We start from the raw sequence: 22,006 nt of genomic DNA on the forward strand, positions 1-22,006 counted from the left end.
CTTGTCTAACTGACGTCAGTCAGATATCACTCAGTCACCAGTCGCCCGTTATTTTTTCATTGGTGGTCACCATGACATCATTAAATACCGGAGAGGAATACCGTGAGACCTCAGAGGTTTTGATTTAGCGATGAGGATTTCCTTTCGGATGCGGCAAACCGACATCATTGTTCTGCAGATATCGTGGTGAGCTTTAATCAACCTCGTCGTGTTCTTGACGGATACAGTGTTGGGTGTTGCGTGTATTTTAAACAGAGCCGTTTTTAGACAAACGGAAAAGAGATAAAATGAGCCTGGATGCAAAATGACATTGTTTTAAATTCATGTTTGTTTGTGTGTAAATGGAAAGTGCTCTATAATATGCTGAACATCAAGTCTTTGTTAGTGTTTCTCGAGCGCTCTGCAGTGCCGCCCAAACGGCCGGTGTTCAGGATCTGTTCTCATCCATACAATTTCATTTCAAATAATATCGATGTTGTGTTACTGAATTCTTTCTTGGCCACTACGAGAAAACTGTAGAATATACTGCGGTGTTTTATTTTTGTCTACTGCCTCTCTCTTAAGAATATCGTGATCACTTAGCCTACTGATTGCAGCAGAAGCTAGACATAAGTTAATATTACAAGAGCAGAAGTTTACTTAACATATAAAAAACAAGGAATTAGTATCAAGCAATTTACGTTTATATATATATATGTGTATGTATGTGTGTGTGTGTGTGTGTGTGTGTGTGTGTGTGTGAATTAAATATAACCTGAATGCATTTTTATTACTTTATTATTTACTTTGCTTGTTTTCATCGTTGTTTTGCAGAAAGTTTGGTCGTTCTGGAAGGACTCTATCTGTAAACCAAAGCCATGGGGAAGGACTACTATAAGATCCTTGGCATAACTTCAGGCTCTAATGAGGATGAAATCAAAAAGGCCTACAGAAGGATGGCCCTAAAGTTCCATCCAGACAAAAACAAGGATCCCAATGCTGAAGAGAAGTTTAAAGAGATAGCAGAAGCTTATGAGGTTCTGAGTGACCCAAAGAAGAGAGTCATCTATGACCAATACGGCGAGGATGGTAAGTATGGTTGGGTCCATGTACAGAAGAACCAATGGCAAACATCTCACTGCCTTGGGCCATTATTACTTTTCTAGGAAACAATAATTTGATAATCAGTATGTAGCCAGTTCTCTGTTCATTTATGGATTTGGACAAACTAAACTTTAAAGTTTTTCACACTGTGCTCAATCCTGGATTATTTTTGTTGTAAAATCTGCTTATAAACCTGGGTAGATTAACATTTCACACATGTAATTTGAAGTGGTTTAGCAATATATAGTAGCCCGGATTTTAGGAATATATAGTGTGAAATGTCGGATTATGAATAACAAGGATTAATTTTCAACCCAAGGTTAAGTGTGAGTAGTGTGGAATATGAAACACAATAACCTGGGAGTCAGTTTTCCCCTAGGTTTAAAATGTTGTATTCATATTTACAGTCTAAAATAGTGCACAATACTCCAATATATATTTTCTAAGAAAACAATACATGCTAATAACAACAAGACTTAATGGACCCAGGCACAGTTCTGTTTATACCAGATAGGACAACCCTTAAAAGGATCGTTATCATATCTCACGTGGCTAGATCACTGTTCTTCATACACTGTCAAAGCAGCTTTACCTCCTCTGCTTTTTCCTGACAATCAAAATAACTCCCTCACACTACAGGATGATGCAGAAAAGTTCTCTGACAAATGCAAGGACTATAAACATGGCACTTTTCCAAAATAAGAAAAAAGTCGGTTGAAACAAAGAAGGATTTCAAATGTTCCCACTTATGCCAACTCCAGGCTAGATGCCAAACTAAGCATCTTTACACTGAGTACACCTGCCAATTCCGCCTTTACTAATGTTGCTCATGAATTTCGCAAGGAACCCCTTTATGTTTTTAGAGTCTTTGCAACCGTTCTTTCTGTGCACTGTTGTTCCATTTTGCATGAAATAAGAGCCTTTGGGTACAGTCAAAAGGCTTGGCAGCAGCAAGCTAATTTGGCACTATTAACAGATTCACACTGATGTATTATGTTTTTAATTTTGTATTAAGGTATAGGCCTATGAATCTGTTATTCCCAAATGACCCACTTTAATAACCATCCACTCTTTAGTTGTTTTGGCCTGAGGAGTTCATTGAAGTTGCAAAGAATGTGGTTGAAACATGTTTTATAAGGTGTCCGCATTAAGTAGGCAGACTGAAGAGTTGAAGATGTGAAGCTGGAAGATGAGTCAGCTTGTGTCCTGATCATTAGAAGGAGTGCATTTGTTACAAGCCATCAATCACCCACCTTAACGCATGGGTGTTAATGGTTTTTTAACAGAACCGAAAAGCACAAAATAAATGATTGTTTGATCCTAATTGACCTGCTCTTTCTGTACTTCTATTTTTGTGAACAAGATAGTTTTGCAGTGAACCTTCTGACACTAGAGCTTAAAGAGCACTTACACACCATGTTGTGGTCTTCCACTCAGTTTCATCACTTGTCCAGGATTTGTACTGCATGTTCTTGCCAAAATATTTTTTTAAGAACCAGGCTACCAAGACAAGCCAGCTAAGGGACAATAATAGAAATTAAGTAGACTGCTTGTTTAAAATCGTATTTCTGTTCTTTGTCCAGCAATCTGAATTTGTAACCAAACTGAGCGGGGGTGGAGAAAAGAAACAGAGAAAGACTTGGCAGGTCTTCTGTTGAGCTTTACACCTCAAAATGGTGATGTGTGAGCAGTTGCAGACTAAATCAAATGCTATTCCATGCTACGTCATGCTGTAGGCTAGCACTTGATAATTATCCAGCAGGAGTTTAGAATTAACATCTCAGTTGCCAATTTGTTGGGCTGTTACAATTTTTCAGAAGTTGAAGTCAGACCATTTCAGTGTTTTTCGGTTTTCACTAAACAAATAGAAATAGCTTGTCATGGAGGTGTTCAACTTTTTGTCTGTTTCAAGTAGTTGTAATAGAATAAAGTAGACTGTCCTCTTAGTAGTGTAGAGGATACGAGTCAAATAATTATCTTGGAGTTGGCATCCATTGGTATAGGTTAACAGTTTCAACTAGGCATTGTAGTGTCAATGTCCATGCTTCTTTTGAAAAAAAAAATGTCCTTTTATATTGAGTTATCTATACTTACACAGTATTGAATTCTTAAAATATTGTATGCAGTAGGCCATTATAGTTGAAGTCATCCTATTTTAGTTGACATTTTATTAGAAAGTGGCTTAGGTTTTATCAGTGGCAAGCAGAACTGACTTTTGAAGGCAACTGTAGCAGTGGCAGACTCACTAAGTCGGTGATGCCCTTAATATGGCTCCGTCAATCCTTAGTGTACTTATGAGATGACATAAAGTTATACTTTTTTAAAGCCTTGAATATTAATGGAAGCTAGAGTGTTTGCTGACCTGAAACTGTCACAGAAGATGCTAACCTGTGGAATTAAGCAGAACTTAAAATAACTTTGTAAATACAGAAAAACCTGATGCATTGTTCCTCCTGTGTATTTCAATCTAGGTTTGAAGACAGGTGGCACAGGCTCATCTAGTGGACAAGGGACTACATATCACTACACCTTCCATGGGGATCCACATGCCACCTTTGCTTCTTTCTTTGGAGGTTCCAACCCCTTTGATATATTCTTTGGCTCTGGACGCCAACGGGGAACCACCAATGGCACTAATGTCCATGGTGGCGATCATGACATGGACATTGACATGGATGGAGATGATGATCCTTTCAGTTCTTTTAGCCACTTTGGCTTCAATGGTATCAATGGTTTTCATCATGGTGGAGGTCGAAGACATCGTAACGAGCCTCTTCATGGTGGCCGTAGGAAAGTACAGGACCCTCCAGTAGTACATGAGCTTAAGGTGTCTCTAGAGGAGATCTTCCATGGATGTACCAAGCGGATGCGTATCACTCACCGAAGACTGAACCCAGACAGAAAGACAATGAGGACAGAGGACAAGATCCTTAACATTGTCATCAAGAGAGGCTGGAAGGAAGGGACCAAGATCACCTTCCCCAAAGAGGGTGATGAGACACCTGAGAACATTCCCGCTGATATTGCATTTGTGCTCAAAGACAAAGGGCACCCACTCTTCAAAAGAGATGGATCCAACATCGTTTACACAGCCAAGATTGGTCTTAAGGAGGTATGTGTATTTCATTGTTCAGTTTTTTAGGTTTCCACCATGTTTTTTTTTTTTTTTTACCCTCAATTGGTTATTAGCCTGAAATAGGTTTTTGCACCTATGTGGTTTTTCACACTTTCTTAACATTTCCTGTCAGGCCATCAAAGCAAACTGGGTTGTTTTATCAGTTGGCTTCTGTAACCCAAGAATAGACAGACCTAGACTTAGATTAGACAGGTTTACTGCAATCTCAACACCAGACCACCCTTTGGCCTTTGTGCCCTCATTTACATGGACTTACAGAGTAAATTAATGGGCTTCAATTGGTATCAACCCTGCCGAGTCCAAAATAAGTGCTGACCTTGTTAACCTGCACAGCTGCTAAATTTGGCTGCATTATTCTCCACATGCAAACCATTGTTGGTTTTATTGTCCTGCATTATCTATCTACAATTTCATTATGAAACATATTTTTGCATAACATTATAATGTGTGTATATGGGTAAATATACCTGAGCATGCCCAGTGTTAATCTGCCATAGCTATAGGACTTGATAAGACACATGCCTGGTGAGTGTAGAGTCCCTCCATGGCTCAACGTCATTGCTGATTTACTCTCTGTCCCACTTCAGTGTGAGAGCACAGGAATGTCATGGTGCGGTGTCATACGCCAAAGCAGAGTCCTCGCTTTGAAAAAGCAAGTTGAACTCACCTGGTAGAGTTGAACTACGCACATACAATTGTCATGTGACTCGAACCGAGTGTGTTTTTTCAGGTTGCACATGGAATCACTTGTTGTTTGTACATAATAAACAAGCAGCTGAAAATCATAACTGTAATCAAAATGTTAGATTTCAGAACAATTGTGAATTTTATTTCTTTTGTATCTTTCATGGCATAGTTTTTTTTTATTATAAAAGTTTAGGTGTTTAACAGCTCTTAGTGTCACTGCTGCAGTGCTGGCCTGAGGGGATTCAGTAAAGCACAGAGAATTCTGCATGAAGTCATCAAACACTGAAACATGATGCATTTTTAAATCAAACCAATAATTTCAATATATAATTGATGTCGCCTAGATGTAATGGGATTTTCATGGGCTGACCTACTGAGCATAATAACTATGGTCTACAGTAACTGCATATATTTCTGTTTGTCTAGTGACCTAGAAAACCACTGTCAGTAGTCAGTTAATACTTTATAGTGACAGAGGTCAGCAGAAATAGCCTTAGTGTCAGTCTTGAGTGACCATGATGTGTTTCGGGGCACCACTGTGGTTAACAGTGAAAACATATTCTTGTCTTTCAGTTAACTTTACTTTTGACAACTTTTACTTTGGCAGCTCAGCCAGAGTAGGAAGGCAGCTATCAGCTGTTTTAAACAATGTTTCCATAAGATTTTCAGCTCTACAGCATTTTTGCCTTTTTAATGTCAAAAATAGGTTTAAATAATATCTAAAAACATGTTCAGAGCCTATTTTAACTGTCTGCTAATCATTTTGGAGATGTTTTAAGGTCAGTGATTTAGCCTACTTTTAAAGGTCTCGCTCATTAGATGCCCAGAATGAAACCTGATAAGTAGCAGTGAACATCACAAACTGTTTTGCCATCTGGTACCATCTCATGCATACTGATGGCAACTTGCCCCACAAATTGTCATCTGTCTGTTTATTGTAAACACATTCAGAGGACAGATTTAGCACGGATCTAGACTGTTCTCAGGGGAACATTGTCTTCATTTCAATATCACTTTTCATTTAGAGATGCTCTTAGTGGAACCCCAAGGCATTGCTTTAATTAGAGCTCAGAGTTTCTTTAATTGCCTGTTGGTAATGACCATGGGTTTGTACAAGAGCGAGACAGCTATAAGGTCCTTGTCTGCTGGTAATTTCCATACATATTCGCTTAATAATTACTCATCAGCAGTACTAAAGAGCCCTAGCAGTGGTGCTGAGGAAACACGGGCCCACATGATGCTATCTGTATGATAATGCTAGATTATTCAAGTCAGCTCTGAATGTGATCTTAGATCAGTAAAGTTAATTTGTTAATTTGAGCACAGTGTCTTAAAGGTGAATTCAGTAGCTCTTCAGTTAACATTAGCGTCGCTGTTCCTCATAAGTACTAATAGCACAATGATAATAGACACTGCATCAGTTTTGGGAGTAATGCATTACAAGTAACTTCAGTTACCTATTCAGAGTACCTAGAATACCTTTTCAACCACCTAGTAAAGTAACACATTACTTTTTAATTTACAAAAAAATTATTATCCCATATTGGGAGAAATTAGAAGTACAGAGGCGTTGTGTGCGCTGTGTGAACATAATGTATTTCTAGACTAAATGTTAATGTGCATTAATTCATCCCAGTTGCAAAAAAACTGATTTAGTATTCATCAAAATCAATTAAAATGGTGAAATGCAAACTCAGAATATGACACAAACCTGCAATAATTAAATATGTTAAATAGCACAAATTTATCTAATCCCATTTTATTAACTAATGACTTTGCTGTAGACTTTTGATGATCCAGTTGTGCTTCATATTTCTATTTTTTTTTTTCCTGAAGAGTGTTTAACCTTCTGTGTTCTACTGTACAGACGTGAATTTACTCTTTCTTCAGCCTGAGGTTTATTCATTACACTTTTTGGTGTGAAGGGGCTTTTACATTTGCTATAAATAGAACTTCTTAAAAACAATCAAGCCCTGCTCAGATTTAAAAAGTAAAGCGAAAGTAATGTAATGCATTACTTTCCATAAAAAGTAACTAAGTAACGTAATAAGTTACTTTTTTAGGGAGTAACGCAATATTGTAATGCATTACATTTAAAAGTAACTTTCCCCAACACTGCGCTGCACTGCCATCTATCAGCGTGGATCATTATGATCATCTCTGAATTTTATGTCAATTACACTGATACTAGTTTTAGAGAGCAAGCTACATACAGTAATAATCAATTTCACTGCCTGTCCAACAAAAATAGATGCAGTTTAGGTATCACTACTCCCTACTACTAGGGATTCACTCTATTTAGTGAAACACAGCAGGTCATGGCATTTCAACATGGTGAAATACATTGAGGTGACTTCTTAATGTTGACTAATTTAAAAACTTTTATAGAAAACTACTGAGTACAGTTTTCATGTCATGTGAGTTTTCCTTATTCAAATGACTCTTTATAAAAACACTATTTATTTCTTAATGTACTGTATACAGCATTTTAAGCACCATTTTAGCATCAAACAACTGAATGCAGCTTTAATATGTGTGAACACGTCACATACACTGTTCTGAGCAGAATATGTCAAAATACAGTTGTCAGTCCTATGGAATCCTAAATACATCCTGTCCTTACATAGAAGAGTTTGGTTCCAAAATGCTATAAATCCATTTTGAATCCAATTTGTGGCAAGATTAAAACCACCATTTTCTGTTTCAAAAAAATTTCACATAACATCTTTAGGTTATAATAACATTAAACAATATTTTTTTTTTTTTTTTTTTTTTTTTTTTTTTTATTACAACGACAATGCATATTAACATGACAAGTCAAAATATGCCAGAGTTAGCCAAGAGGCTAGTTTTCATCTGCAGTCCTAGGCCAGATGTACAACAGGCAACCTAAAAATACGATGCAAATACAACTATTTAATCAAAACATAACAAAATATAACATAATACAACAAACCCTACAATTTCCAAAATTCAAATCCAGATTTAGATTTTCAAAGATTATGAAATACACAACATGGTTTATCCACTTATGACAGCCTCTGAACTATGTCAATACTATTCTTATATACAGTCACTGGACTAAAAACACATTCAGTCAGTCATGGCTCCCAAAATGAATTCAAAGGGGTCATCTTGTTAATGCTATAAATTAATTTCAGAAATAAAATAAAATTTCATCATGAACAACAATATCACATTAGACCACAGAAATTCCACAGTGATATTTCCCTTACATTCAACTTCCAAAAGTGCTTTAATCTCTGCCATGTTACATTAATTTAGTTGACGTTGTATTAACAAAAACATTAATGGCATTAATAAAAACTATTACACTGACAAGCTACGCAATACCGTGTTCATAATCTAATGCGACTCATCTGCGATTATGAACACGATATTGCATAGCTTGGCCCTTGTCAGTCATCTACGGCTCTGTGTATCCATCTGAAAGCATGTGATGGAGATTAAATATTAATCACAGAATTGGGTTTACTGCTGTGATGCACATGACAATCACAGGCGATTTATCGTGCAGTCCAACAAAAAGTTTGTTTGTTGATCACAAAGTACAAAGTAGACGAGAAAAAACGGGTGCCTGGTGTATTCAAAGCACTGACATTACTGTCTAGAGTGCATGGAATGGTGCGCTGTGATTGGTTGAGCAGATATATCGCATTCTGCAGAGAAGGGAGACTGCCGTTTGTCGTGTTTTGGAAAGAAAGGTAGAAAAAGATTACAGAATAACTCGGAAGATAACACATTTTGCGTAAAATGACAAATTTACTTTTCAATACCGACCAGATAAAATACTGATTTTGGTGGAAACTCCGTTTTTTTAAAATGGCGTTTATTTCGTTTTGGAACAAAACTCTTCATATTTTGATCATGAAAGAGTGACAAAAAAAATTACAACAATTTACGAGTATAGTTGCAGTCGACTATCTGCTTGTCTGTGTCGCCATTGACACACTTATTTCATTATCTGCTTGCTTAATGGGTTTGTAAATGTAGTTGTAGCCTATATATCTCTCTAATGGAAATGTTCTGCAAACTTCATATACTGGTGTCCAGATTAATGACACCAGTATATGGACCAGCATTGACCTAGCTGTGGACCAGAATTTATTTTATTTTTAATCTCCTTTAACAAGACTATGTTTAGCAACAATGTACTATTTCCCTCACGTTTTGAAAAATTTTACGCATACACAACATATTGAAAACAATTCGCATTTACACATATCGGCGAAAACGACCAAAAACACTGTATTATGTATGCCGGGCCAGTAGTTGGAACTGGGACCTTTTTAGTAAACAGTACTTGAGGGAAGTGACGGTTATATGTTGTATATGCTGCTTCTGAAGAAGCGTTAACAAACTCTTTAGCAGCAACAACAGTACCATATACTCCACCATTGTTGTGTGTTTTTGTTCGTGCTCGCCTTTAAAATCGACACGTACTGCGCATGCCCATTATGTCACTGTTTTCAAAGATTCCAGTTTTGGGTGTTTTACACTGAAACAATAAATGTGGCGTTTTCAAAAACGTGCACTCTGAAACTCATTTTCAAAAATATGTGTTTTCAGTCCCCAAAAGGTAGTTGTCGTGTACACGAGCAGGCAAAACGCATAAAACTTTTTCAGTTTTTGGGTGAAAACATTGTGTAAATTAGTAAGTTCTGCTGCAGTTCTAACATGAAGTTTGGTTTAATTCTAGTTGCTGTTTGGGAAACATCATCATTAGCCAGAGCTGGAGAGATGTCTGGCAACTTGTCATGGTCAACTGTTTTGTGAGAGTATCAGCTACTCCCTTCTTTCCATGAATCCCACGGCTTCCATCCCCCCAGCCCACACTGCTGCTGTCTGTAGGAAGGAGCTGATGTCATTGAGAACACATTTTCTCATCCCTTGAGGCAGCTGCTAAGCATAGCTGTCTGGCAATATTTGTGCTTGGTATTCACAGAAAGTTCATGAAAAGCTTTTCCAGCATAAGCTCACATGCAATAACAACAGGCTCTTCACTTCACTTAGCTTCACACAGCTAAGTTTTAATCTTTAAGTCTTGAATTTAGCCATTTCATGCTTATTATCCTGATACTTAAAGGAATAGGCTAGTTTACCCCAAAATAAAAATTGTCGCCTTTCACTCCCCCTGAAGTTGTTACAAACCTGTATTATTATCTTTTGTTGGTTGAACATGAATGAAGATATTTAAAGAATGTGAGTTACCAAACTGGTCCGCATGTTCAGATATCCACTCAGTCACTGACTTCCATAGAAAAAAATAAATACTATGGTAGTCAATGGAGACCAGAACCTGTTTGGTTACCCACATTGTCCAAAATATCTTCTTTTAGGTTCAGCAGAAAAGTAGAAATTTCTACTAGTTTGGAACAACTGAAGGGGGAATAAATGAAGCTCTGTTGGAAGATCAAAAGTAACAAAAGTTATATGATGTTCCAGAAGTGAATAAAGGAGGATCTTGCTCATCTAATCCTGTCAGTTACATTTCAGGAATTAATTTTTATTTTTTTATGGGGTTCAAGCGCGTATCCGATCAGTGATCTCCACATAAAACTGGTTTTGCAGACCAAACTGTAAGTCGTAGAGACTTAAAACTTGGAGGCATGGTAGTACTCACGACGCCTACAGCGTGACCAAGGCTCGCCCCAGTCGAACTGATGGGGGCGCTATAGCGAACAAAAGTATGAAATCACTCATAACTCTTAAACCGTTAGTCACAGTCTCAAGTGTCTTATGTTGTTGGAATCCCTTGCTCAAGCCAGACAAAACTCATGCCTCAGATTTGCTTGTGAGCTTGCGAACTAGTCCTAGGCTTTTGCGCCAAATCGGAACCACACATAAGCCGCACAGAAAGATTATCTAGGGAGTGAATACCAATGATTATCAAAAATCTCACTCACCATCACAAAGGGGCACCAAAACGTTTAAAAGGGGAAGGGCCACTTTTAGTAAAATGCCTATAACTCCTGAACGTACCTAAGAGCTCAATCTGAGATCACAGAAAAATAAATGTGGAGCTTGGCCACTCGGTGGTGCCATAAGAGGGGGAAAAAAAAACATAAACATGGCTATAACTGTGAAACCATTTGTCCTATTAACATGAAAATCGGTCTTGGTCCAAAGTGCCACAAGTGTCGACAGAGTATATCAAAAATCATTGTTGCCATTGGCCAACAAAATTTGAGCACCTGTTTGACAAAGTCAATGAAGGCTGATCGGTATGAAACTCACGGAGAGAAATTTTAAAGAAACCAGCCACTGGGGGGCAATATCACATTTTTCAAGGGTGTAAATGATTGTACATTGCATGGTTTTTTGCACATACCCACAATATTCATATCATACAATATAAGTCCTCATTCCGGAAAACTTTGCCTCTACAACCACTGCTATCAATTTAATAATTTGTTAAATGATTGAGATGTAAAAAACCTGCTTTTGTGAAATAGTCCTAGGTTTTTTGCTCAATATGGAAAAAAAACACTGGAGTACAATTCTCTGGATTCTCTACGCCAATAATTTTCAAAAAAAATTCCTGTCCAAATTTACCCAAAATAAATTTGCCTAAAGGAAAACTCAAAACTTTACAAAACCTGCTGAGCAAGAAGTGATTCTAAACAAGCTTGTGAAATTTTAAGGGTATTGAACCACAGCTGGCACTGTAACAGTCATAAACATTAAAAAACATAATATTTCTATGGTAAATTACTTGAATTTGCCAAAAATGCTTTTTTTTTAATTACTGATTTGCGTTGGTACAGCCTTTCCTAAATAATATGTAATGTATCTTTCCTTAAATGCTTAAATTCCTTAAGCGCTTGAACCCCGGAAATAGCTGCTTGCAGCTATATTTTTATTTAGTTATCAGATGGTCCAGGGGAATTTTTGAGCTTGAGCCCTTCTATAACGGAAAGTGCGACAAATCTGTTAACCTTATCATACTGTGGGGCCATATGAACCAGTGAAGTCATTTTTTATATTTTTTGGCATTAACTTTCAGAAACTCAGAGGATGCCACCAGTGTCTCACCAGGATCTAAAACTAATATCACAATTTCTTTATCAACAGTTGCTTCAGCTTCCTTGTGATTTATGTTTATTCATTTAGCAGATGGTTTTATCCGAAACTACTTACAAATGAGGACATTACTATGGTGTTATTATGGTTTGCTTATTTTGACAATTCTGAAAGTGTTCTATCTGTACAAGTAATATCATTTTAGTTCCATGGCAACTTCTGATTTGAGTTTTTTCCAATTTATTAGCTCAGATGATTTTTCAGTTGCTTCATTAGCCATGTGAAATGAGATCAGTGGCCAAAATTAGCTTTCTGTGCACTCGGCTACCCCTTCTGTAGCATAACACACACACACACACACACTTGGACATCCCCACATGGTTACCCACATTTACACAATTCAAGTACAAACTTCACAGCCCTTGCTAGAAGTTTTTAATCATATGTTTTAATGTTTTTGAAGAAAGTTTCTTATTCTCACTATTCTGTATTATAATCAAAAATACAGTTTAAACAGTCCTGCTTAATATTTTTTTGTAGAAAAATATAAATAAATACCTTGCTACGTGTACTGCATTAAGCTAATTGAGACTTCCATTGTCCTCATTTTTAAGTCGCTTTTGATAAAAGCATCTGCTAAATGACTAAATCTAAATATAATGTAAATGTACACTACCATTCAAAAGTTTGTGGTAATAAAAGATAAGGAATGAATAGTTTAAGCAAGGATGCATTAAATGGATCAAAAATGAGGGTAAATACATTTATAATGATAGATTCTTATAAATAAATAAATAAATAAATAAAATGATTCTTATTTTCTTCTTTTGTACTTCATATTTATTCAAAAGAATCCCAAAATAATGCATGACCATTTCCACAAAAATATGATGCAGTTTTTGACTGATGAACTGGATGCGTCAACTGTTTTCAATAATGATAATAATAAAAAAAATATATATTTGAGCACATATCATATTAGACAGCATATTAGAATGAGTAAATTGTATTTATATTTAAATATTGCTTTTTTATATACTGTATTTTACATCAGATAATCAAATCATAATCCTTTATACAATGTTAGTTTTTCTCATCAGTTATGAACTTTGGAGATTTACCCTATTGGACTATGTTGATGTTTATTGCATTACTTTAATGTCACGTTTGTTACCTTGATTGTGTTTTGTATTCATGTGTATGATACTGTGCACCTTCTATATAGTAGTATTAAGTATTTACCTTAGCTTGTGGAAAAGCTACTTATGATGCATTTTGATGTATCATGTGGTTTTCTCTTTACCATCAGTGTTTTAAAACTGGTTTTGCAGGCCGTATTTTATAAAGTAAAAAAATATATATATATTTTGGAAATTTGGTATATTAGCATTATTTCAGTTAATGTTTTTCTACAGTAAAGTTCTGGCAACCACAACTGACAGTTTTGACCATAAATACTATTACAATTTTTTTTTAGACAGTGTACTATATTAGCAAATACACTTACTATTTTATATGAATATATACTGTACATGTGCTCCCTGTTCCTGTAACATCATAGAGGCATCTTACACTAGGTCTCTATATCGCCATGTAGAGTTTGTGCTTATGTGTTGAAATACCATCAACGGCTCTTGCACTGACTTCACTTTGCTTTTTTGATAGGCATTGTGTGGCTGTACAGTGAACATTCCCACCATTGACAACCGAGCGATCACATTGCCCTGCAACGATATCATCAAACCAGGCACAGTCAAGAGACTGCGTGGAGAAGGCCTACCTTTCCCAAAAAATCCATCTCAACGCGGGGATTTGATAGTGGAGTTCCAGGTGCGCTTCCCAGACAGAATACCACCCCAGTCCCGAGAGATCATCAAGCAGCACCTGCCACAATCTTAGAGGAAGTTCAGTGGATTCACTGTATGGTTACATTTTTCAAACACACCGTTTTCCCCCCAAAAAACAGATGCTGAATTCGAAGAGGGACAAATATGTCGTAAGGACCAGAGGCTCATTTGATATTTTGTTACAGTTTTACCTAATTTATTAACACTTTCTCTGAACATGTGGAATGTTGATTTGGGGGATTTTTAAGTAGTTTGTGTTTATACCGAGGCTCATGACTTTTCAACCAGGATTAAAAAATGTATTTTATTTTATTTATTATTTCCCCTTAACATTTTTTATTCTCTTTGTCAACATGTTGAAGTCAAACACTTACAAGAAAGACAGGATGGATTTTTTGGATGAAAGTTTAATATTTTTGGCTTAATGATGGATATGAGGATAATCCAACAACAGTTGGCCATTGATTCTGGATTTGATATGTTATTTTGTAGCAGATTATATTCCCATCCCTGAAGTGATCTATGTAAGACATATTGGAGACTTTTGGATTTTTAGGATTTTTGAGCACCAGCAGAGTCATTTGGTAACTATTTGATATATTTCCCCTCCTTCACGCATCTCAACAGTCTACAGGTGCTCTCTGGTAGCTCTTGAGGTTTCAGGTACTGGCATTTGTGGTGGTATGATTACAGGATTTTTGAGGTCACAGAATATTTGAGTGCCTTAATGTGGCTCAAACCAGCTATTTTAGTTTCATTAGCAAAGACCTTAGGCTATTGTTGAAAAAATTCTCTAATCAGATTAATTTGTCATTTCTGTACCCAAAAACGATGTATGGCAGTGACCATCATTACAGGGATAGTTTACCCAAAAAAGGAGAAATTGGTAGGAAGAATGTCATCTTCATTGTGCTCTTAACATATAATGTAATATTGTTTCTGTGGTACACATGAGGAGCTAGCTAGCAAAATGTCTAGGCTGTTTTTCCAAACCATGAAAAGTAGATGATGATTTTGACTGTGAAGTTAAAAAAGGTTAAATATACTTTATTCTAAGGTGAAAGAAAAACATCACCGTAGGCAATATCTTATATAGCCGAGTTATATTATAGGTTAAATACTTGACACATCACATGGATCATAGAAAACCTAGACTATATGGTAAATACTGTATGGTATTTTATGACTTGGTCTGGCAAATCGTCCTTGCTGACAGTTCTTCATTATTTTATTAACTGAGAGATGGAAATTTTCAGTGAATAACAAATGGATGTTTTGTCAAAGTTTGTCAGCTGTATTCAAAAATCACTTTCATTGTATGAAAATGAACAGCCTAAATAAGACATTTTGTGTTACGTGCAAAAATATAATTTGAGCAACATCTGGGCAAAAAAAAAAAAGACTGAAGAGGGATAGCTATTGGAAAATGCTTATTCATTTACTTCACTATACACACCGCCACACATTAAAAACAAAAAAACAAACATCCTTCAAAGTGCAGCATGACAGTCTTCGTTTCAGTAAGTTGAAAAAACCCAAACTCAATAGAAAGATAAAAGTGAGAACTGTGACGGTAAAAGTTGTCCTTTTTTGAATGCAGGTCTTCATTGTTCAGTAAGCACAGCTATAGCTTTTTTTATGAAGTTAAGAGGGAATTGCTTTTTGAACAGCTTTTTACTACAACAGTTTCAGTATACTGTATTTCACACTTTTAAATGTGTGCAATGTGAAATCATTTGCAATAGTTCTCTGTGTTTTAGTTTAGATTTATGTAAAGTGCAAAGCCTACCTTTCAAATGATTTGTGATGTACCATCTTTCTACAGTAACAGCAGCCTTTGAGAAACTGTATTTTCTATATAAACAACAATTTTCATATTTCCAAGGATCCTTCCAGGATATCTTTTTTCACAGTCGTAACCATGTCATTTAATAATTGCTGTATTTGGTGGTAAAATGGAAGTAAGGAGGAACATAACCTTTTTAATGACTATCATGTTGTTTTATTATGTGCTGGTGTATGTTTGGATCGTTGTACCATTGTACTCAACAGATTTTTGGACATCCAGCCACTTCTGTTTTGAATTTGAATGTGAAATTTGAAATGTCTCATGTTTATTATTTCTGTCCTACATGATGAGAATATTAAATGCAGCTCCCTGCACCCAATGGGAGGATAAATCAATGCAGAATGCAAGTGCTGTGTTCGTTTCCTGTGATTCAGAAAGATTCAGGCCTTGAAGAGTGTGTGTGAAGTACTATTGAACTCTGTCATTTTCAGTACACTTACAGTACAAATTTTTGGTGCTTTATGAATAATTTATGAGAACATGAAATAAACCAAAAGTCTTGACTGAAAAGAAATTAATATGGATCACTTTGTTTCCGACTGAATGAAATGTACTGTAGACAGCAGACTGGCAGTTGTCCAAATGAGATGACAACACTGGGCACACAAGATATCCAAAACTCAGGTTAACCAAGGTAACCAAAATTTTAATCAGAATATTGACTCCGTTAGAGTTTTACATTTTGATTTCAAATAAATGTATAATCTTTTGGGGCGAAACATTTGCTTTTATCTATTTAAAGTACATTATGTAAAGTCTACGTGACATGAATGGAGAATGCTTTCATTATGCAGATAGTCTGACAAATGGCTCATGCTACATCACTTGACTCAGAAATGATCCTCATCCCTCCTCTGAAATTAACTGGTGAATCAGACCATTCTCAGTAACCAGGAGCATTTGACTCAGTCAGCTTGCTTTAAGCCATACAAAAAGCATTATTTCATAAATTAAATGAACTAAAGGTGTTAATTCAGTTATTTCTGTATGAAGTACAATAGCCCACTGATGGATGTTCTGACGAAGTATAAAATCTCTTAGAGATTATAAAAAAATTCAGGGCTCACTGCATGTCTTGATGGGTCTGATTATGTGTGTCACAGCATGGCAGCTCCATTAACTGCACTGCATTCCTCTAATGGATCTGCCACTCACTGTATGATTTAGGAAATTAGCTCTGACATTCCACTCGGTTCTCTGTGGAGTTTATACTGTGCACATAAATGAGCTGACCAGGGATTGTACCTAGGACATTCTGGATCATATAGGCTTGTATAAGATACATCAACTTCACACACTAGAAGCATTTTTAAATCAGACAAAAAGAAAAGCAGATTGTAGACTCAGAAATAAACGCCCACTGCTACAGTATGTATGGCTAACAGTTGTGTGTGTTTGGCAGCCATGTCCTACAAAGATGGACACTGCTGTGTTTTAGATTAAAAATGCATAAATACTCGGTACATATTAGACAGTCTGCAATAGCAGACAAAGCCATAGTGATCACGTAATAAAAACAGTTACTCACACTTGTGTGGTGTGACATTGGATCCAGTATAGTCCGCACACCTTCATATTTTATTTTCGTCTTTCTGAAAATCCCGCATCTAATTGTGCCTTGTTTATAATTTAATCTACAGTAAAATGAAGTGTAAGGAACGAGTACATACTGACTTTATTAGAAATAAAGTTTATTGTTTGGTTTCTGCATAGACCTGTGTTTGCCTCTCTCATTATTTATACTACACATGCAAATCGGTGGGCGGGGCTAAACAGGCAGTGCTGTAGAAGCAGTGTTGATCTTCTTCTGCGGAGGCGGTGTTTAGCCACACTATTACATCATAAATTATCACATTCCTCATCTGTCCTTTTGACTGATTGGCTTCAATATAAGCTATATTTCATACTAACAAGAAAGTTTTGATTAATGAAAATTACAGAATGTTTTTTACAGCACATTGACTTCTTATCTATTAAAATATCAAGGGAATTTTAATTTCTTAGTTCACAACCCCTTTAAAGTCTGACTGGCAAAGTCTTCCTCTGGCACCTGAGCATATGAAAGTATAAGTCCCCTATTTTTATCTTTACAAGTTTAATCTGAATTGTTTGCCGTTGTTGAAAATACTCAGTTTTCAGAGTTGAGAAGGAGAGCATGTCTAACCACCATAGACATTCAGGAGGAAACATTGCCTCCAATATTCAGATTAGTGTCACTAATGGTTAGAAAATCTGGGTCTGTTGATGACTCTTGAAGTGCATATGAAAAAAAAAATATTTTCCTCTTTTCAACTTTCTGAAACACCCATCAGGCATTTCCTTAACTAAATAATGCATTTATTTTTGTTTGGGGTTTCTGAAGTGTTGCCGCCTCACTAATACTCTAGCCTGATGTCACCCAAGAGATTAATGGCCCTTGCTGTTTAATACCAGAATACATATTCATGAAGACAAAAAAAGTAAATTAACCAAAAACTGAGTACTGAGGCATTCTGCTGGTATTTTGTCAGTGGGTCTAAAACTAGGACATCTTATAATTATAAACACGGTATGCAAAGTAAGTAGATTCAAGTTTGAATCCAGTAAAACATTGGCAGAAATCAGATCATTTAAATATACATCTATTCCATGCCAAACTACTGCAGATTTGCATATCAATGACAAAAATATTAGAAACGATAGTAGTTTGAATTTTTTTTCTCTCTAATTAAAAAGTACCTCCTATCACCAAACACACAAAGGAGTTCAACAATAAACAAACAAACTTACTTGCATGCTATTTATTACAAGTGTTCTAAGAATACTCTCACTTTAAAATGAGCCATTGGTGCTAATAGACTGCCAGTGACTCCACAATCAAGAATGTTATTCAGGGAGTTGCAGATTTTTTCCCCCTGCTTTGAGATGACTAAGTCATTTAGTCTGACCACATAAGGGAAGTGGAGTGGACCTTGAGTCAAGCGCGCTGCCAAGTCACAACACTTGGAGCAGTCGTGAGATGGACAATAATAATAACAATTTGTCCAGCAGGAGGGCCTTAACAGCTGAGAGCGCTAAACCTGAGCATGTAAGAATGTAACTGACTCTAAACTGTTTTGATATACGGCTCCATTGTGAACATACCCAGAATAAACAGATGCCATTTCCTGAGCCAAGCCATTTCATTAACTTCATTCCTGCCAAAGCCACACTGACAAGTGATGACATCAGTACTGTTTTGTATGATTAAATAAAAAAAGTGTCAAAATATATCTGAATGTCATATGTAAGATGTTCCATAGCTGTAGCTGTGTGGATGGCTTTTGGTTATTGTTCAGTCTTTTAGGAAATGGGTCAACAAAGACTTTGACCTTAGTGTATAAAAGCTCAGTAACTGTCAGTATGAATGCAAATATACTAGGTAAGATATGAACTAAATCATTCATTCTGTGGATTTGCAAAGTTCAAAAAAAACTATTTTTCGTCTTACTAAGTTTAATATACAGTGGTTGTATTTTAAACCAGTTAAACCTCAAATACTCACTCAGATTCAAGGCAAACAGAGTGAAAAATCTCCAGTGTTAGGAAACCTCTGCAAAGGAGCAGGAAGACTAAATGTGACTCTGGACCACAAAACCAGTCATAAGTTTTTTTTTTTTATTATTAAGATTTATACATCATATGAATAAATAAGCTTTCAGTTGATGTTTGTTAGGATAGGACAATATTTGGCAAAGATACAACTATTTGAAAATCTGTCATCTGAGGGTGCAAAAAAAAAAGATCATCTAAAATTTTAGAAAATCACCTATAAAGTTGTCTAAACGAAGTTCTTAGCAATGCATAATACTAATCAAAAATTATGTTTTGATATATTTATGGTAGGAAATGCACAAAATATCTTAATGGACCATGATCTTTACTTTATATCCGAATGATTTTAGGCATAAAAGAAAAATAAATTTTGACCCATTGTTTGCCATTGCTACAAATATACCTGTGCTACTTAAGACTGGTTTTGTGCTCCAGTGTCACAAATATCACTGCACTGTTACATGATCATACATGGTTTTGTAATAGTATATTTATATAGACTGATATAAAATAGTTTAAACTACAATTACAGTAATTACAAGTAGAATTACAATTTAAAATTTTGGACCGCAAATTAGATGAACACACAGAACCATTAACACAATGCATTTATCAGAATCACTATAATTTTTTAAAGGTAGTTTAGATTTTATCATGGAAAATAATAAATAATAAAAATAATAATACACACTTATTCAGGTCTATAATTTGTGTGTTTATTTATTTATTGATAAGAAAAAGTGCTCCATTTAAACCATGACAGCAACAATCACTCTCTCCATGAGTCAGCAGATATGAGTCTTTATGTCTCCGTATCTATAGCTCTTGGATAGTGGAGCAATTTATTTGACTTTCTTCAACATACACCACCAGTTACGTGTTAAAAGGTTTTATTTTCTTCTTTTTTTTGGAAATAAGTCTCTATGTTTATCAAGGCTGTTAAAAAAAAAAAAAAAAAAAAAAAAAAAAATATATATATATATATATATATATATATTTGTGATGGCAAAGCTGAAATTTCAGCAGTCATTATCCCAGTCTTTAATGTCACACAGTCCTTTATAAATCATTCTAACATGCTGATTTGCTGCACAAGAAACATTTCCTGATGTTATAATTTCCTATTATTTAATTTAATTTAATTATTTATCTATAAAGTACAAGGTTTGACTGTGCGAGACGTCGTAAATTATTAAATCAGGACTTGACAACAGAATTAATTTGTTTATCAAACTTGAGATCTGAATCAAACAGCACACCTAGATTTTTCACGGGTAGATTAACATGATAGCTTAAGTCACCAAGGTCCAGATCACCAAAATCATAGGAATCACTTAGACCAAACAGCATAACTTTGGTTTTATTCTCATTTAAGGCTAAAACGTTATGTGTAAGCAAAATCTTTCACTTAATGTAAAGCTAGCAGAACCTCTATGGAACTTGAATCATTATATTTAAAAGGAAGATATAATTAAGTGTCATCAGCGTATAGGAATGATACTCCATATTTGGAAAAAATGGAACCCAGTGGCAGCAGGTATAGGGAGAACAGTGTTGGTGCCAGAATAGATCCCTGCAGAACACCACAAGAGAGATGTGCGGTTGAGGAAGTGTGTTTTCCAATCCAGACAGAGAACATCCTATTAGTTAAAAAAGACTGTAACCAATTCAAAACAGTACCCTGAATGCCTAAAAGATTTCCCAGTCGAGAGATAAGAATAGTGTGATCGACCATGTCAAATGCTAAGCTAAGATCTGAAAGGACCATAGCAGCATAATGTCTTTAGTAACTTTCAGTAAAGCAGATTTAGTACTATGTAGTTTTCTAAATCCTAATTTAAAAGTATTGTATAATGAATTAGAATCCAGAAAAGAGTGTAGTTGAGAGAACACAACCTTTTCCAAGATATAAAAGGGAGATTAGAAATTGGTCTAAAGTTACCTTAGTCAGACACATCAATATTTGGTTTCTTCAAGAGATGAGTAATGGAGGCATGTTTTAGGCAGTTGGGAATCTGTCAGTGCTCAAACACTTATTATAAAAAAAAATCAGGAGATCATGCCCAATCACAGCCTGTGTCTCAACACTGACTCAACCAATGGCGTGATTGTGGCGACACTAAATGTTTGTCTAGAAAACCTAGATTAAAAACATTCATTTTTCTAAATCCATTTGGACATGCTTGTGACAGACATTCCACACTTAAGCTTTAAAACATTATTCATCCTCCATGACTCCTCATTTCAGCACATGCACCTGAGCTCTTGCATCGTAACTTCAATGCCTTGGCAGGTTATTCAACCACTGAGCCTCAATGTAACCAAATCATAATTGAAATATATCTGGCGGAGTCAGTCATCATCAGTGCTTATTCAGAATGCCAACAGAAGAGAGGACATACAGAGACACCTGGAGGACAAGAGCTGTAATGAGGAGAGAGGGGAGCAAGTTCTTGGGATAGTTCACCCAGAAATTAAATGTTTTTCCAAATAAATTTAGGTCAATATTTAGTGAATATCTTTCCTGTAACTATCAAAATCTCGTATGTGTCTGCTTTGTGATAGCGACATGAGAACCAATGACATTTGACGTCAACCCTGGTTTTTTTTTTTTACTTATCAGCTGAAATCGATTTAAGAGTTACGGTGATAATTATGTAAATATAATCACTGCTCACCTTTGCATACAGGTGTTTGATTTTAAAATATCTGATGAAGACATGAAGGTGATTGAACTCTTTAAAAGGAATAAGAGGCTTATCATTCCAACTATAATGGTGAGTGTTA

The 22,006-nt window shown here is 35.8% G+C and overlaps 1 protein-coding gene across 1 annotated transcript; it reads left to right on the forward strand.

Moving 5' to 3' along the window:
- The first annotated feature begins 819 nt into the window (after window positions 1-819).
- LOC132141088 (dnaJ homolog subfamily B member 5-like) lies at window positions 820-14,268 on the forward strand. Its single transcript, XM_059550309.1, has 3 exons — window positions 820-1,068; window positions 3,555-4,195; window positions 13,616-14,268. Exons 1-3 carry the CDS (start codon window positions 858-860, stop codon window positions 13,847-13,849), a joined length of 1,086 nt encoding a protein of 361 aa, XP_059406292.1. The 5' UTR covers window positions 820-857; the 3' UTR covers window positions 13,850-14,268.
- Window positions 14,269-22,006: the final 7,738 nt, after the last annotated feature.

This window comes from Carassius carassius, chromosome 5 (assembly GCF_963082965.1).
Source record: "Carassius carassius chromosome 5, fCarCar2.1, whole genome shotgun sequence".
NCBI lineage: Eukaryota > Metazoa > Chordata > Actinopteri > Cypriniformes > Cyprinidae > Carassius > Carassius carassius.

Coding starts and splice junctions, on each gene's coding strand:
- LOC132141088 (XM_059550309.1), top strand. CDS start 858: ATGGGGAAGGACTACTATAAGATCCTTGGCATAACTTCAGGCTCTAAT. Junction 1,069..3,554: donor TGACCAATACGGCGAGGATG/GTAAGTATGGTT, acceptor ATTTCAATCTAG/GTTTGAAGACAGGTGGCACA. Junction 4,196..13,615: donor CCAAGATTGGTCTTAAGGAG/GTATGTGTATTT, acceptor CTTTTTTGATAG/GCATTGTGTGGCTGTACAGT.